At 43.8% G+C, this 17,482-nt stretch overlaps 1 protein-coding gene and 1 non-coding gene across 4 annotated transcripts in view; both read left to right on the plus strand.

Moving 5' to 3' along the window:
* CKAP5 (cytoskeleton associated protein 5) overlaps nucleotides 1-16,907 on the plus strand; it is a 106,838-nt gene extending 89,931 nt beyond the window's left edge. For all 3 annotated transcript variants that reach the window (XM_032166055.1, XM_058424551.1, XM_058424550.1), the window contains 11 exons: nucleotides 830-1,003; nucleotides 1,232-1,352; nucleotides 5,505-5,684; nucleotides 7,006-7,193; nucleotides 7,773-7,848; nucleotides 8,909-9,097; nucleotides 9,188-9,325; nucleotides 9,832-9,915; nucleotides 10,010-10,169; nucleotides 15,865-16,016; nucleotides 16,181-16,907. In XM_032166055.1, coding sequence (XP_032021946.1) covers nucleotides 830-1,003; nucleotides 1,232-1,352; nucleotides 5,505-5,684; nucleotides 7,006-7,193; nucleotides 7,773-7,848; nucleotides 8,909-9,097; nucleotides 9,188-9,325; nucleotides 9,832-9,915; nucleotides 10,010-10,169; nucleotides 15,865-16,016; nucleotides 16,181-16,420 — 1,702 coding nt within the window. In that variant the 3' untranslated portion in view covers nucleotides 16,421-16,907. The remainder of the gene's footprint in view (nucleotides 1-829; nucleotides 1,004-1,231; nucleotides 1,353-5,504; nucleotides 5,685-7,005; nucleotides 7,194-7,772; nucleotides 7,849-8,908; nucleotides 9,098-9,187; nucleotides 9,326-9,831; nucleotides 9,916-10,009; nucleotides 10,170-15,864; nucleotides 16,017-16,180) is intronic.
* Nucleotides 1,402-1,509, plus strand: LOC116477566 (small nucleolar RNA SNORD67). The gene has a single exon (XR_004250532.1). It is a non-coding gene; the product is annotated as a small nucleolar RNA SNORD67 (small nucleolar RNA).
* Nucleotides 16,908-17,482: the final 575 nt, after the last annotated feature.

Raw genomic sequence — 17,482 nt, forward strand, 5'->3', positions numbered from 1 at the left:
GGGTGACTAGCTTAGAGTTTATAATCAGGGTAGAGGGTGTCCGTAAGTACCCCAAGAATCAAGTCTTCCACAAAAGTTCAATGTCATGTGGCTAAAATATTGATTCACTTTCTTCTTTGTGTTATACTTGGTTGTGCTTAGTTTCCTATTCTTGAGATAAGGCTAAATAAAATACATGCAACCCAAAATTGGCTTAGGGACTCAAAATACTGCCTCCTAAGCAAGACAGCTCTATTTTGGGTTGTGTCATGAGTATAATTTTAACGAACTTGAATTTGGAAACTTTGAATCCCTATTTCTTGGATGTAAAGCTGGCCCTGACCTGTCAGGAGTGAATATTCTAAAAAGGGGTGACTGGTGGTCTCACAAAATATAAAATGTGCTGAACACTGCATGGAATGGTACTTATGATTAGCAAAATTAAAGCGCTGGTTAATTTGGTGGAAAAGAACCAACCAGTCTAGATTTTTCTTATGTATTTGCCCATAAGTAGTGAACTTTGAGTCAATACAAATATATTTTATTGTTTTCTGCCCCATCAGGAATAGAAGTACAAGGTTTGTTGGCTTTAGTGAACTAGAACAAATACTTATTAACTTGGCAGGTAGTGTAAGTACAAATTAAAGTTATCTACCCTCTTAGGATATTCATGAACCAGTGTTGCCTATTAAAGGCACTTGCTTAGACTCAGGGACTTAAATCATTCAGGGGGGCTGAAACCAGAAGTTGAACATCTGTCCTGAAGCTCTGGGGCAACTGACAGTGCTAACTCTTGCCCTTTGGTTAAGAAGTCTCTTTTAGTTCAGGAGCCTCCTTTTGCTTCCCTTAGCCAAGCCCGAAGCATGAGTGGGCATCCTGAGGCAGCCCAGATGGTCCGCCGAGAATTCCAGCTGGATCTAGATGAGATTGAGAATGACAGTGGTACAGTCCGATGTGAAATGCCAGAACTTGTTCAGCACAAACTGGATGACATTTTTGAGCCAGTCCTTATTCCTGAACCCAAGTGAGTTAAACTCTTTCATTTAAATATGAGCAGTTCATGATGATCAGAAGGCATACATGAAATGTGCCCTTTGTGGTAATGTGCAGTTAAAACTTTTTAGAACTGATTACTTTCTGAATGATAGCAGTTGTTAACTAAGACCTGGACCTAGCGGAGAATTGTGTAACTCCAGTTGACTGGGATGTCTTGTAATAGAGATTGAAGTTTTCTCTTTGTTCTGCTATCTAGGATCCGGGCTGTTTCTCCACACTTCGATGACATGCACAGTAATACAGCATCCACAATCAATTTCATTATCTCCCAAGTAGCCAGTGGTGACATCAACACAAGTATCCAAGCTCTGACACAGGTAATGGGTGTGCTCCCATGACAGGGATTCCATTGGTGGACATAGAGGCTATAAATGTGATGAATTGCGCACTCGCAGAGTCATAGCATTAGGGGATGCAGGCAGTGTTTCATACTTTCCCGAGGAAAGAAATGCACAGGTGCCACTCAGTCATCACTTGCCTCAGAGGATGTGACTCTAATAGAGCCTTACTTTTTTTTTTTTTTTTTTTCCTTCTCCTTTGAGACCAGGTCTCACTATGTTGTCCAGGCTGGAGTACAGTGGCTATTCACAGGCACTATCATAGCACACTGCAGCCCCAAACTCCTGGGCTCAAGTAATCCTCCTCTCTCAGCTTCCTGAGTAGCTGGGACAACAGGCTTGCATCACTGCACCTAGCTAAGCCTTGCATTTTTTATAATTGCATTGATTCACCAGAGGCTAGAGATAAAACAGCAGCTAACAAGTAAGGACCAACTCTCATGGAACTTTTTTAGATTTTAGTGGACAGAGACAAATAAGAAAATATCACACAGTTGTAACAACTGTGTAAATATAACTTAAATGGAGGAATGACAGAAAGGAACTGAGTAGATACTTAGACTGGGTAATCAGGAAAACTCTGATATCCTTGGGGCTAAGAGTATGCCAAGGAGAGGAAAGAGCTAGTACTCAGAGGCCTTAGGGCAGAAATGAACTTGAAGTTCAAGGAAATAAGAGAAGGTTCATGTGCCTGGAGCATAGTGTTAAAGGGGGACAATGATACAGAATGAGATTTGAGAGGCAGACAGTGATCATATCATGTAGGGCTTTAAAAGCACCAGGGTGAGTTGTTTGGATTTTATTTCAGTTGTGATGGGAAACCATTAGAAATTTTTTAAAAGAGAAGTCACGGGTGGGTATGGTGGCCCCTGCCTGGAGTCCCAGCTGCTCAGGAGGCTAAGGCAGGAAGATTGCTTGAGTCTGGGAGGTTGAGGCTGCAGTGAGCTGTGATTGCACCACTGTACTCCAGCCTGGGTGACAGAGTGAGACCATGTCTCAAAAAAAAAAAATAGGCCAGGTGCGGTGGCTCACACCTGTAATCCCAGCACTTTGGGAGGCCAAGGTGGGTGGATCACGAGGTCCAGAGTTTGAGACCAGCCTGGCCAATATGGTGAAACCCCATCTCTACTAAAAATACAAAAATTAGCTGGGTGTGGTGGCGCACGCCTGTAGTCCCAGCTGCTCAGGAGGCGGAGGCAGGAGAATCACTTTAACCCAGGAGGCGGAGGTTGCAGTGAGCCGAAATCATGCCATTGTACCCCAGCCTGGGCGACAGAGCGAGACTCCATCTTCAAAAAATAAATAAATAAATAAAATTTAAAAAATAAAAAATAGGCCGGGCGCGGTGGCTCACGCTTGTAATCCCAGCACTTTGGGAGGCTGAGGCGGGCGGATCACAAGGTCAGGAGATCGAGACCACAGTGAAACCCCGTCTCTACTAAAAATACAAAAAATTACCTGGGCGTGGTGGCGGGCGCCTGTAGTCCCAGCTACTCAGAGAGGCTGAGGCAGGAGAATGGCGTGAACCCGGGAGGCGGAGCTTGCAGTGAGCCGAGATCGCGCCACTGCACTCCAGCCTGGGCGACAGAGCAAGACTCTGTCTCAAAAAAATAAATAAATAAAATAAAATAAATAAAATAAAACAACCCAAAGTGAATCAACAACGTGACAAAATGAAATTTTTTTTGTAATTTTTTTTTTTTTTTTTTTTTTGGGATGGAGTCTCACCATGTTGCCCAGTCTGGAGTGCAGTAGGGCAATTTCAGCTCACTGCAGCCTCTGCCTCCTGGGTTCAAGCAGTTCTCCTGCCTCGGCCTCCCTAGCAGCTGGGATTACAGGCACCCACCACCACGCCCAGCTAATTTTGGTATTTTTAGTAGAGAAGAGGTTTCACCATGTTGACCAGGCTGGTCTTGAACTCCTGACCTCAGGTGATCCACCCGCCTCGGCCTCCCAAAGTGCCGGAATTACAGGCATGAGCCACTACGTCAGGGTGATAAAAGGAAATTATGTGCTATACTGATAGGATCCAGTGAGAGTTCCACATCACTTTGCTGATGTTTCTAATGTTGCATAACCTGAATCATGGGAAACATCAGAGAAATACAAATTAAGGACATTTTATAAAGATTCAAGGTCAAAGCTGGGCGCTGTGGCTCACACCTGTAATCCCAGCACTTTGGGAGGCTGAGGTGGGCAGATCACCTGAGATCGGGGTTTTGAGACCAGCCTGACCAACATGGAGAAACCCTGTCTCTACTAAAAATACAAAAAAAAATAGCTGGGCATAGTGGCACATGCCTATAATCCCAGCTACTCGGGAGGCTGAGGCAGGAGGATAGCTCGAACCCGGGAGGCGGAGGTTGCTATGAGCCAAGATTGTGCCACTGCATTCCAGCCTGGGCAACAAGAACGAAACTTCATCTCAAAAAAAAAAAAAAAAAAAAAGATTCAAGGTCCAGAAAGTCAAGGAAACACTGAAGAACTGTCCTACACTATAAAGAGACTGAGAGACATGACAGGTAAATGCAGTGCATGACTCTAGACTGGTCTTTTGCTTTAAAGGACATAATCGAGGTCATCAGAGAAACTGGAGTCTGAGGATTAGATGTAGGAACATCAGTGTTAATTTCTTGATGTTGATGGTTTTATTGTACTTACGAAGGAGAATGTCCTTGTTGTTAATGAGTATACCCTAAAGTATCAGGGTCATGGAACATCAGATTGACAACCTACTCTTAAATAATTTAGGATAAAAGAGTTCCTTTACTACCCTTTCAACGTTTCTGTAATGTACTTTTTTTTTCACCTTTGCAGGTTTTTTGTTTGTATTAGTTATGGAAGAAATTACTCCGGCCACTCTAGAGATAAGATTATATGCACGACAAGAGTGAATTCCAGCAATTCTTTTAGGAAGTTGTGGCCAAAATTTATATGAAAGATATTATGTGCCACTAGGATGATAATGGTGAAGAGGAAGGAAGTCATGGTTTCAGGGTTTCTTTTGGAAGTAGAATCCACAGAACTTGCTAATAGATAAGATATAAACAATGCCTTATTACCATTAGTGACAACCAGTGTACTGAAACAGAACACTGGACCAGTATATGAGAAAGCTGAGTTTTTGAGTTTGGACCAGTAGTCTGATCTTTCTGAGCCTCACTTTTCATCTGGTAAATGGAGATCTTAATATCAGCCCTGTCTGAAGAGTCTAAAAAGCACTCTTTTTAATAAATCGAACATTTAAACATAAGTATTTTTGTTTTGTTTTGTTTCTGAGACGGAGTCTCGCTCTGTCGCCCAGACTGGAGTTCAATGTCGTGATCTCGGTTCACTGCAACCTCCGCCTCCTAGGTTCAAGCAATTCTCCTGCCTCAGCCTCCCGAGTAGCTGAGATTACAGGTGCCTACCACCACGCCAGGCTAATTTTTCTATTTTTGGTAGAGATGGGGTTCACCATGTTGGCCAGGCTGGTCTCCTACTCCTGACCTCAAGTGACTCAGCCACCTTGGCCTCCCAAAGTGCTGGGATTACAGACGTGAGCCACTGCCCAGCCAAACATAAGGATTATTATTCCCTGAACTAGACAATGAGCCTCTTAGAATCGAACCTGTGACTAATTTATCTAATATCTTGCTCAGTAAATATTTGCTGAATGACTGAATCCCTAAAGACTAGTTATTTATATTTAAATGGGACCAGGCACGGTGGCTCACACCTGTAATTCCAGCTCTTTGGGAAGCTGAGGTGGGCGGATCACGAAGTCAGGAGTTCGAGACCAGCCTGGCCAACATGGTGAAACCCCGTCTCTACTCAAAATACAAAAATTGGCGTGGTGGCAGGTGCCTGTAATCCTAGCTACTCAGGAGGCTGAGGCAGGAGAATCACTTGAAACCGGAAGGTGGAGGTTGCAGTGAGCCAAGATCGTGCCACTGCACTCCAGCCTGGGTGAAAGCAAAATTCTGTCTCAAAATAATAAATGAATAAAATAAGTAAATGGGCTTTTTTTTAAGGTAAGACTTTGGAAGTACTTTGCTAATAAATATTCTTACAGAGAAGTTTCATATAGTGTCTTCCGCTATTTTAGATGTATGAAGCTTGGAAAATATATCTTGAAATTTTTGTTATCAGATCGATGAGGTCCTGAGACAGGAAGACAAAGCTGAAGCCATGTCTGGCCATATTGATCAGTTTCTTATAGCCACGTTTATGCAGCTAAGACTCATCTACAACACACACATGGCAGATGAGAAATTGGAGAAGGATGAGATCATCAAGTTGTATAGCTGTATCATTGGCAACATGATTTCGGTAAGGACACCACTGCAGAATTTCAGCTTCCCATCAATCTGTCATCCTACATAGGTTCAAAAGCCAGAGTCCATGCAGATGTTGCAGTGAGTTCTGTGTCACTTGGTAGAATTTTACATGCATTGTATAGCAAGCTACTGATGGCTTCCATTGGATGTTTGGCTACACTCCATCCCACCTTACTGTTAGGATATAAAGTAAAATGCTTACAGACTACCTAGCTTCTTCCGGCCAGTTTCTTCATCAGGCATGGTAGGCCATAGCTGCCTTTCCACAGATAAGTATAGTTACATTAAAAATGCTAATTAGCCTGGTTTGATCAGTACACATTGTATACGTGTATTGAAATATCACTCTGTATTCCATAAATTTGTACAATTATTACATGTCAACTAAAAATAAAAGGGAAAAAAATTTGTCAGTGTTTTACCTTTAGAGCAGATTATAAGGATAATAAAGATATTCTCACTCAGATTTCAATATGCTTTCTTAAATTAGGGCTAAAAGGGTGGACTTAATGACACCAACTAGCCAGAAATTACAAATTTGGCATAACAATAAATAATTTCACATGTAAAAACAAATACTGTGGCCGGGCACGGTGGCTCACGCCTATAATCCCAGCATGTTGGGAGGCCAAGGTGGGTGGATCACGATGTCAGGAGTTCAAGACCAGCCTGGCCAAGATGGTGAAACCCCATCTCTACTAAAAATACAAAAAATTAGCCAGGCCTGGTGGTGGCTGCCTGTAATCCCAGCTACTCAGGAGGCTGAGGTAGGATAATCGCTTGAACCTGGGAAGCGGAGGTTGCAGTGAGCTGAGATCACACCATTGCACTCCAACCTGGGTGACGAGTGAGACTCTGTCTCAGAAAAAAAAAAAAAAAATACTCTGAATTTCTAAAAATACAACATAGCTGGGCGCGGTGGCTCACACCTGTAATCCCAGCACTTCCGGAGGCCAAGGCAGGTGGATCATGAGGTCAGGAGATCGAGACCATCCTGGCTAACATGGTGAAACCCCATCTCTACTAAAAAAAAAAAAATACAAAAATTAGCCCAGCGTGGTGGCAGGCGCCTATAGTCCCAGCTACTCGGGAGACTGAGGCAGGAGAATGGCGTGAACCAGGGAGGCAGAGCTTGCAGTGAGCCGAGATCATGCCACTGGCACTCCAGCCTGGGGAACAGAGGAGACTCCGTCAAAAAAAAAAAAAAAAAATACAACATAATTGAATATTTATCAGAATATGCCACCCACATTTCTATTCTTTACTCTCTATACTGAGTTTTACACCTCCCTGACACAAGTATGTCTGGATAGCTGTTTCAGATAGAGAGCCTTGCCCGGGAGGCCTCCACTGGAGTACTAAAAGACCTAATGCATGGCCTCATCACCTTAATGCTGGATTCTCGGATTGAAGATCTTGAGGAAGGACAACAGGTCATCCGCTCTGTGAACCTCTTGGTGGTGAAGGTTCTGGAGAAGTCAGACCAGACCAACATCCTGAGGTATATCTGTACTCTCAGCCAATAGAGCCTGGGGCATCCTCTCTTTTGTCTACTCTTAGAAACCATAATGTCCATAAGTCAACTTCCTAGGCAACCTAACAATCAAAAATCAACTTCCTAGGCACACTTAAAATTATAACTGATGTAGTTACAACTTTAAGTGCGCCTAGGAAGTTGATTTATTACTCTTCATCATGGACCAAAGGTATTTTAGCCTGAGACCATAGCTAAAACTAGTAAATACTTAGCCAACCAGCCAATATCATGCATTTTCTAGAATAGGGCTGTAAAGTTTGTCAGTTACATTTTTCTTGTACATTTCAGGTATATTTTATTCTTTCTCAGCTACCAATGACAACGAGAAATAGAGTCACAAACCTTAACACCAAGTGGTGACTTAAAAGGCTTAAACAATGTTTATTTTCTTAACTGAATGTCAGGTAGTCCAGGACAATTCCTGATCCATGACCTCTCACTTTATTAGATGAATAGAGTAATCTCACTTGCCCTTTCAACTGCTGATTCTAATTGGAATGCAGGTTTGAAACTTAATGCTGTTGTGTTGGGTTTTTCTTCCAGTGCCCTACTTGTTTTGCTCCAAGACAGCCTGCTAGCAACAGCCAGTTCTCCCAAATTCTCAGAGCTTGTTATGAAGGTGAAGTTGAAATGATTTGATCTCTTTTCTTTCAAAGATGCAATCACTATGTTAAAAGTATGGGGAAAGAGGAATTGGAGCTAAGAAAGACATAGGCTCAAATCAACCAAGTCACACCTGAAAATATATTTTTCATAATAAGAATATTAATAAAATAAATTTTTAAAAATTTAGCCAGGTGCAGTGGCATGCACCTATAGTAACAGCTACTCAGGAGGCAGAGGTGAGGAGATTACTTGAACCCAGAAGTGAGCTTGATCATACCACTACACTCCAGCCTTGGCAACAGTGAGACCCCATCTCTAAAAAATGTATATTTTTTTATATATGTGTGTGTTATATATGTATTATAAATGTATATCTTAATATGTTATATATGTATATTATATATATGTATATAATACACATACACACACACACACACACACATATATGAATTGGTCTTCAGTTTTTCCCTTCCTACAATTTATATTCTAAGTTCAGGCCTAAACCGTTCGTGGCCTCAAACAGTGAAAGGGAGGAAATATTTTGTAAATATTTTACTAATTCTCCGAGGATCAAAAGGAAAGAAGTTTGAAACAGATTTCATTTATTTTGGGGAAAAAGATATCTACAGCCCTATGATACTTGGTCCCTTTTGTGAAAGAGACCAAATGAACATATTTACAACATTATAATACTGTTATTACACTGAATTAGTATCAGATATTTTGTCCCCTTGCATTAGATTTGATTAAGCAATATGAACTACTTTACTCTCAGGAACGAAGGAAACCCAAGAGAGAATTTCTACCAGGTTAAATGATGCCCCTAGCTCTGGGGAGTGGGAAGGAGTAGAGATGGATGACTAGATGAATGACTGGTCTCACTTCAGCTGGTGTCATGGTAGAAGTGATTAAAAATTTTCATGTTTTAGCAGCTGAACTTGAAAGATATGTGCCACATTTATAGCCCTGGCCATCTTTTAGAAGTGAGCTCAAAGCTTAGGGAAGATGAATGGTGACAAATTATCCTCATTCTTCAGTGACTCCTTCCAACTCTTTTATTCCTTTTTCAATAGTGTCTCTGGAGAATGGTTCGACTGTTGCCTGATACCATCAATAGCATTAACCTAGACAGAATTCTTCTGGATATCCACATTTTCATGAAGGTCTTCCCCAAAGAGAAACTGAAGCAATGCAAAAGTGAATTTCCCATAAGGACCCTAAAGACCCTGCTACACACCTTATGCAAATTAAAAGGGCCCAAGGTGAGCAAGAATCGCAACTGGTCTCTGAGGGAGCTTGAGAGAAAGTCATGGAAATGGCAGTGCTGTCAGTCATGCATGTGTCTCCCTCAGATCCTGGACCACCTAACGATGATCGACAACAAAAACGAGTCTGAGCTGGAGGCCCATCTCTGCCGGATGATGAAGCACAGTATGGACCAGACTGGGAGCAAGTCTGATAAGGAAACAGAAAAGGGAGCGTCTCGAATAGTGAGTGGCCTGACCTGAAAGATTGAGGGAAATGAGGCTACACCGGAAGTGATCTTATCTAAGGTGTAGGTCACCAGGATGTGCTTTCCGAAGGTCCAAGGTGAAGGCTCATGGACGGGTGGAATCAGTCTCCTGCTGTGGTGCAGTAACCGTTTCCACCTTGAAATTTTAAAATCTAAACTAAGTCTAACCATGTGTTTTTTGGTCCCCAAGAAAGATGCCTAAGGCATTGGTCACCAGATAGCTAGCTAGCTCTGCTTAACATGGAAAGAATGTGTCAGTTCCTTCTCCATGAAGTTGAGGTGGAAATCTGAGACTGGAGGCATTCAGTAACCCAGAATGTTAGTGCTTCTGCTGCAAGACCTGCATCACTGGTGCATCTGTTATCTGTAGGAACATACCAATAAGGCCCAGATTTTGAGATATTTTCTGTTCATATCCAACCATCAGTTCCTAATTAATAACTCAAGTCTAACCAATTCTTCCTATGTCTTTCAACTTTTCAGGATGAAAAATCATCAAAGGCCAAAGTGAATGATTTCTTAGCTGAGATTTTTAAGAAGATTGGCTCTAAAGAAAACACTAAAGAGGTGAGAGTGAAAGGGTTAAGCAGAATAGGGGTCTGCTTTATGGTAAAGGGACACTAACATTCATCGCCGCCTCTTCCCTTTTCCTGTTCACCAGGGACTAGCAGAGTTATATGAATATAAGAAGAAATACTCAGATGCTGACATTGAACCATTTCTGAAAAATTCCTCACAGTTCTTCCAGAGCTATGTCGAAAGAGGCCTTCGGGTGATTGAGATGGAGAGGGAGGGCAAAGGTCGTATTTCCACTTCAACAGGTATGGTTTCCTTTTATAGCTCCAGGAATAAGCTCAAAATAGCTCCTAGCTCAGGAACCTGAAGTTTGGGTTGGTTTAAATTCATACCCGTGAAGCTCAATACTTAATGGTCACCAAATGGTCTTCCCATTGCTATATCCAGTGGTCAATTCTTAGCCACCTGAATTGACCCATCATCAGTATTTGACAATGGTAAATTGTTCCCTGCCCTTGAGACAGCTTCACTTCGCTTCCAGTTCTCCACGCTGTCTTGTTTTCCTCCAGTCTCACTGGCTATTCCTTCTTGGCCTTTGACTGATTCTTGCTCACTCGCTCTGACCTTTTTTTTTTTTTGAGACGGAGTTTCGCTCTTGTTGCTCGGGCTGGAGTGCAGTGGCGCAGTCTCGGGTTCAAGCTGTTCTCCTGCCTCAGCCTCCCAAGTAGCTGGGATTACAGGCAGGCGCCACCATGCCCGGCTAATTTTTTGTATTTTTAGTAAAGACGGGGTTTCTCCATGTTAGTCAGGCTGGTCTGGAACTCCCGACCTCAGGTGATCCGCCCGCCTCGGCCTCCCAGAGTGCCGAGATGATACGCATGAGCCACTGCGCCCGGCCTCACTCGACCTTTTAATGTGGACATCCCCCCGGGTTCAGTCTGTGATTGTCTTCTCTCTTCCTCTTATTTCCTTAAGGAATTCATCTACTTTCACCACCTTAAATAACATTTAAATCTCCAGCTTAGACCTCCTTCCTCATTTCCAAACTGCCATATCCTACATGGTATCTCCACCTGGGTTTCAAATACACATTGTTTCTTTTTTTTTTTTTTTGGAGACGGAGTCTCACTCTGTTGCCCAGGCTGGGGTGCAGTGCTTCCGCCTCCCAGGTTCAAATGATTCTCCTGCCTCAGCCTCTTGAGTAGCTCGGACCACAGGCGGGTGCCACCACACCCAGCTAATGTTTGTATTTTTAATGGAGATGGGGTTTCACCATGTTAGCCAGGCTGGTCTTGAACTCCTGACCTCAGGTGATCCACCCACCTTGGCCTCTCAAAGTGCTGGGATTACAGGCATGAGCCACTGTGCGCAGCCTCACATAGACATTGTAAACTCTACATGTCAAAAACTAAAGTCCTGGCCGAGCACGGTGGCTCACACCTGTAATCCAGGACTTTGGGAGGCTGAGGCAGGCAGATCACGAGGTCAGGAGTTCAAGACCAGCCTGGCCAATATGGTGAAGCCCCATCTCTACTAAAAACAGAAAAATTAGCTGGGTGTGGTGGCGTGCGCCTGTAGTCCCAGCTACTCAGGAGGCTAAGATAGAAGAAATCACTTGAACCCAGGAGGCGGAGGTTGCAGTGAGCCGAGATTGCATCACTGCACTCCAGCCTGGGCGACAGAGCAAGACTCTGTCTCAAAAACAAACAAAAAATTAAAGTCCTGATCATCCCATAAGCCTGATCAATTTACTTTTTATTTTGTTTTGTTTTGGGACAGTCTCGCTCTGTTGCCCGGGCTGAAATGCAGTGGTGCGATCTTGGCTCACTGCAACCTCCACCTCCCTGCAACCTCCGCCTCCTGGGTTTAAGCAATTCTCCTGCCTCAGCCTCCCGAGTAGGTGGGACTACAGGCGTGTGCCACCATGCCCAGCTAATTTTTTGTGGTTTTAGTAGAGACAGGGTTTCAACATGTTGGCCAGGCTGGTCTCGATCTCCTGACCTCATGATCCGCCCACCTCGGCCTCCCAAAGTGCTGGGATTACAGGCGTGAGCCACCATGCCCAGCTGATCCATTTACATTCTTCTCCATCTTGGTTGATGGCAACTTTATCCTTCAAGTTTGTTCAGATCCAAAGCTTTTGAGTCTTCTCTTCCTTTCCGTCAGGAAATTATTTTGGCTCTACTGCAAACCATATGCAGAATTCATCCACACTTCTCATCTTCACTGCTACCACCTTGGTGTGTGTGTTCTCTCTCATCTGTGTTACTGTACTATCTTCCTACTTGATCTCCCTGCTTCCACCCTGCCTTCCTCTATTCTTTTCTACACATAGCATCAGACTCTAATGAAACATTTTCCAGAGGCTCTCCCTTTCACTCAGCAAAAGCAAAAGGCCCTTTAAAGGTCTCTGAGGTCCTGTGTTTATAGGACCTGCCAATGCCTCTAGTACCTCATCACCTAGTCCTCTTACTGTTGTTTTCACTCCAGCCCCACCAGCCCCCTTGTTTCTTTTTGAGTCAGGGTCTCGCTCTCTCAGGCTGGAGTGCAGTGGCATGATCATAGCTCACTGGGTTCAAGCAGTCCTCCTGCCTCAGCTTCCCGAGTAGCTGGCACTACAGGTGCATGCCACCATGCCTGGCTAATTTTTGTATTTTTTGTAGAGACAGGGTTTCTCCTTGTTGCCCAGGCTGGTCTCTAACTCCTGGGCTCAAGTGATCCACCCACCTCGGCCTCCCAAAGTTCTGGGATTTCAGGTGTGAGCCACCACACCTGGCCTCCCCCTGGTTGTTTCTGGAACACACCAGGCATGTATCTTCTTAGGGCCTTTACACTGGCTACTTCTTACACATAAATGCTCTTCCTTAGATGGCTTTGTTGCCTAGCTCCTTTTCCCCTTTCACATCTTTGTTCAAATACCACCATCTTAGTGAAACTTTTTTTTTTTTGAGATGAAGTCTTGCCCTCTCGCCCAGGCTGGAGTGCCGTGGCACGATCTTGGCTCACTGCAGCCTCCGCCTCCCAGGTTTAAGAGATTCTCTTGCCTCAGCCTCCCGAGTAGCTGGGATTATAGACGTGCACCTCCACGCCCAGCTAAGTTTTGTAGTTTTAGTAGAGGCAGGGTTTCACCATATTGGCCAGGCTGGTCTCCAACTCCTGACCTCAGTTGATCCGCCTGCCTTGTCCTCCCAGAGTACTCCCAGGCATGAGCCACTGTGCCTGGCCAGTAAAACCTTATTGTTTAAAACTTGCTACCTATCCCTCACCCCACCATAGCACTTATACCTCTAACATACTATATAATGTAGTATTTATTAGGTTAATTGTTCAGCATCTGTGTCTAGTCATGCATATCAACATTTTGCCCAATGACGGACTGCATAGATCATGGTGGTCCCATAAGGTTATTTATTTAGAGACAGGGTCTCACTCCTCTGTCATCCAGGCTGGAATGCAGTGATGATCTCGGCTCACTGCAACCTCCACCTCCTAGGTTCAAGTGATTCTTTTGCCTTGGCCTCCTGAGTAGCTGGACAGTTGCGTGCCACCACAACCAGCTAATTTTTTGTGTGTATTTTTAGTAGAGACAGGGTTTCACCATGTTGGCCTCAGCTGGTCTTGAACTCCTGGTCTTCCTGGTCTCAAGTGATCCCCCCACCTCAGCCTCCCAAAGTCCTAGGATTACAGGTGTGAGCCACCATGCCCAGCCAGCCCCATAAGATGATAATGGAGCTGAAAAATTCCTATCACCTGATGATACCATAGCTGTCATCATGTCATAGCACAATTATTTTTGTGTAAGTTTAGTGTAGCCTAAGTGTACAGTGTTTATAAAGTTGACAGTAGTGTCCTAGGCTTTCACCTTCACACACCACTCACTCACCCAGAGCAACTTGCAGTCCTGTAAGCTCCATTCCTGGTAAATGCCCTATACAGGTGTACCATTTATCTTTTATACAGCATTCTTACTGTACCTTCTCTATGTTTAGATACATAAATACTTAACATTGTGTTAAAATTGCCTACAGTATTCAGTACACTAACATGCTGTACAGGCTTGTAGCCTGGGTGTATGGCAGGTTATACCAACTAGGTGTTCACCTAACAATGAAATTACCTAACAAATGCATTTCTCAGAACGCATCCCTGCCCTTAGGCCACACGTGATGATATTTGTTAAATGATATGGATGAATGCAGTAACTAAGTTTAAGCTGAAATGTTACTGCCCCCACAGTGAAAAAGCCCCTATTCGAGAATTACTGCTCACAGGATCTAGAGCCAAACGGAAGACTTAGGAGGTTTCAGTTATAGAAAATAGCTATCATGAGCCTTAAACCAAGACAAGACAGACCCAACTGCAAAAGTGCCGTCTCATCAGTCCTATGCTTCGTTCTTTCCGAGTTGAGTGACATTCACCTACTCTTACATCTGAGAATGTGTCTGCCTGTCAAAGCATGTCCCTTTGTGGTTTTCAGACCCTGATCATATCCACTCTCAGCCTGTATCTTGCTGGACTTTGTTCTCTTAGTTAGGAGTTCTTTTTTGACACCTTAAATTACACCTTTCCAAGACTTTACAAGTCTTTTTATTTTTTGAAATGGGGTCTCTTTGTTTTTGTGGGGTTTGAGATAGGGTCTCACTCTGTCACCCAGGCTGGAGTGCAGTAGTGCGATCTCAGCTCACTGCAGCTTCTGCCTCCTGGGTTCAAGTGATTCTCATGCTTTGGCCTGCCGGGTAGCTGGGATTACAGGTATGTGCCACCACCCCCAGCTAATTTTTGAATTTTTTTTAAGAGACAGGGTTTCACCATGTTGGCCAGGCTGGTCTTGAACCCCTGACCTCTAAGGGATCCACCTGCCTCGATCTCCCAAAGTGCTGGGATTACAGACGTGAGCCACTGCACCCGGCTGGGGTCTCGTTTTGTTGCCCAGGCTGGTCTTTAATGAAAAAGACCTCCTAGGAGTTAAAGTGTGGTGTGCAGAATGTCCAACAGTATGCCACATGTAAACATACCATGGTTTAATCAGGGCAGGCATCCTGTCCTCATTTCCAAAGCCCTTTTTGGGGATGTTCAATGTGTGATAATTTTGGCCTAAACAGCACATTTGCAACACAAGCATGTATTCCCACTGATTATTAAATTGATTTTGTGCCTTAGAGTATTCAGACATCTCTTATTGCTGGCTTTTACATAATTCTTCATTCATTTTTCACCCCCTCAGAGGATTCTCCTCATCTTTACATTAAAGGAGTCCTTTTTCCCTGGAGTAACTTGTTCTACTTTTCTATTTACCATAAGGCAGTGTTTCCTCCCAGTACCTTACCTTTGGGGCCTGTGGAATGCATTTGCATTGATACCAAGTGAAATATTTTAAAAGCCTGCATTGTATCATTGTTCATTCTCAGAAATTTAGGAAGTGTGATGGATTTTTTGTTTAGTTTTCCTCTCTCCTGCCAGAATATTGATCTTAGTGGTAGAGTTACAGGCACTCCAGTTCTATGCCCTCTTTAGATAATTGTTGGACACCTCCTTCTCTTCCCCATGAATACACCATAGCCTTGGACACCTTGCTTCCTTCACAGGTTCAAATGAGTTTCTCCTGTGTGACATTGGTCCAAACTTAATGTAATTCTTCCAAACATTTAAGGTCCTCGGGTTTTTCAGTTGGGCAATTACAGTATGCTTAGGAGTAGCTTCAGCCTTTTGGATTGCCCAAGTCAGCCCTGGGATTACTGGAGTACAATCCCCTGCATAACCCAGGATGCAGATGGATGACCCAATTTACCTTCTGCCTTTCTGTATCAATTTTTTGTGTTCTCAAGAAGCTTGTATATTTCAGAGCACCCTTATCACCAACTCCAGGTAGATTCTTGTGAAATTTTTAGTTTTCAAGTATAGGAAATTCTTAATTGTTCTTTTTGGTGGGAGATTAACCAAGGCACTTTAGAAGGGGGATATGTGGATATCTGAATATTCTTTCTACTTTTTCCTTTCTAGGCATCTCCCCTCAGATGGAGGTCACCTGTGTGCCCACACCCACAAGCACAGTGTCCTCCATAGGTAACACAAATGGGGAGGAAGTGGGGCCATCAGTGTACTTGGAAAGGCTCAAGATCCTCCGACAGCGATGTGGTCTGGACAACACAAAGGTACTGCCCCTTTTCTCCTGTGCAGCTCGGGGAGGGTGGTCACAAGCAGGCCCGAGGCAGGCTGGCCCGCAGAGAAGTGGCTTAGTCTTGCTGTATATTGTTCTGGAGCTGCATCTGGACCTGCTTGACCTGACCTTAGACAATCTCTCTCCTTCTCTCAATAGCAAGATGACCGACCTCCTCTGACCTCTTTGCTCTCCAAACCAGCAGTTCCTCCCGTCGCCTCTTCCACAGACATGCTCCACAGCAAACTCTCTCAGCTCCGGGAGTCACGGGAGCAGCACCAGCATTCAGACCTGGATTCTAACCAGACTCACTCTTCAGGAACTGTGACCTCCTCCTCCACAGCTAACATCGACGACTTGAAAAAAAGACTGGAGAGAATAAAGAGCAGTCGCAAATGAAGCTGCCCCACTCCCCTGGCACCCTGCAGCTTTAGTTTACTAAACTAGAAGTCCTCATAGTTAAAAATGGCCTCAGCAGGCCTAGTGTATACAAACTGGTTGTACGTATCATGCCGTGGAGCTGGGGGGAGGAGTCGTTGTGGCACAAGTATTTGTACATACTCTGCTTCTCTCCGTCAGCGTCCCGCTGCTCTAGAAGACTGTCCGTGGATGAGTTTAGTGTACAGACTTGTAAACAAACAGCTGCCCCCTCTCTGCTCAGTCTAGTTCCCAGATCCTTTTCTTTTTAATTGCTCATTTGTAAAATTGTCCTAATCTTTCCTAGCTTTTTAATAGTTAATATTAGAAACTCTTTAATAGTTTTCCTTTCAGTTTGTGAGCTCTTCTCTGTCGCCCTGAAGGGTCACTGTATTCTGTATGAATGCATGGCATGATACAACTAATTTAAGAGTCTTTTATAAATAAAGTTTGCATTAACTATACCTGACTCCCAAGATGCTCCATATCATGGAGTGTTGGGCAGCAATTTTTTAACTTCTTTTGGTACCAGCTGGGTATTCAGCCAGTTAGAGAAAGGTTAATTACTGCTTACAGAGCTTCCCTTTTTCTTGGCTCACAGACTTGGAGCTTTTATTCCTTTGGAATGGAAGCAACTCTCCTTTCCTGCTCTCCGCAAGCAGCTCCTAGGGAGCAGAAAAATCTCATCCTTCCTTGTTTTGAGATTTTGGTCATGATTTCCATCCGATCATCACCAGTCGTTTCAAGAAGCTCTTGGGCATCCTACCACTTTGCTGACCAAAGGCACACAAGATTGCGCCCAGAGATTGGCTGGGCTTCAATGGTTCTCACACTACAACTAGATTTGTGTTCATTTGACTAATGGAGTTTGGGAAATCTTAGTGGTTTCCTGCTTGGTTATATGAGTCTCTTTTGGTCCAGGCTAACAGTTGTTTCACATTCAATCAGAGTCAGGATGAGAAAGTGAGCTGAGTATTCACCTCTGGAATAAATTCCACAGGACCTCCCTCCACAGTCAGAAAAACTCTTCAGGATGAAAAGGTT

This window comes from Hylobates moloch, unplaced genomic scaffold, assembly GCF_009828535.3.
Source record: "Hylobates moloch isolate HMO894 unplaced genomic scaffold, HMol_V3 SCAFFOLD_11, whole genome shotgun sequence".
Taxonomy (NCBI): Eukaryota; Metazoa; Chordata; class Mammalia; order Primates; family Hylobatidae; genus Hylobates; species Hylobates moloch.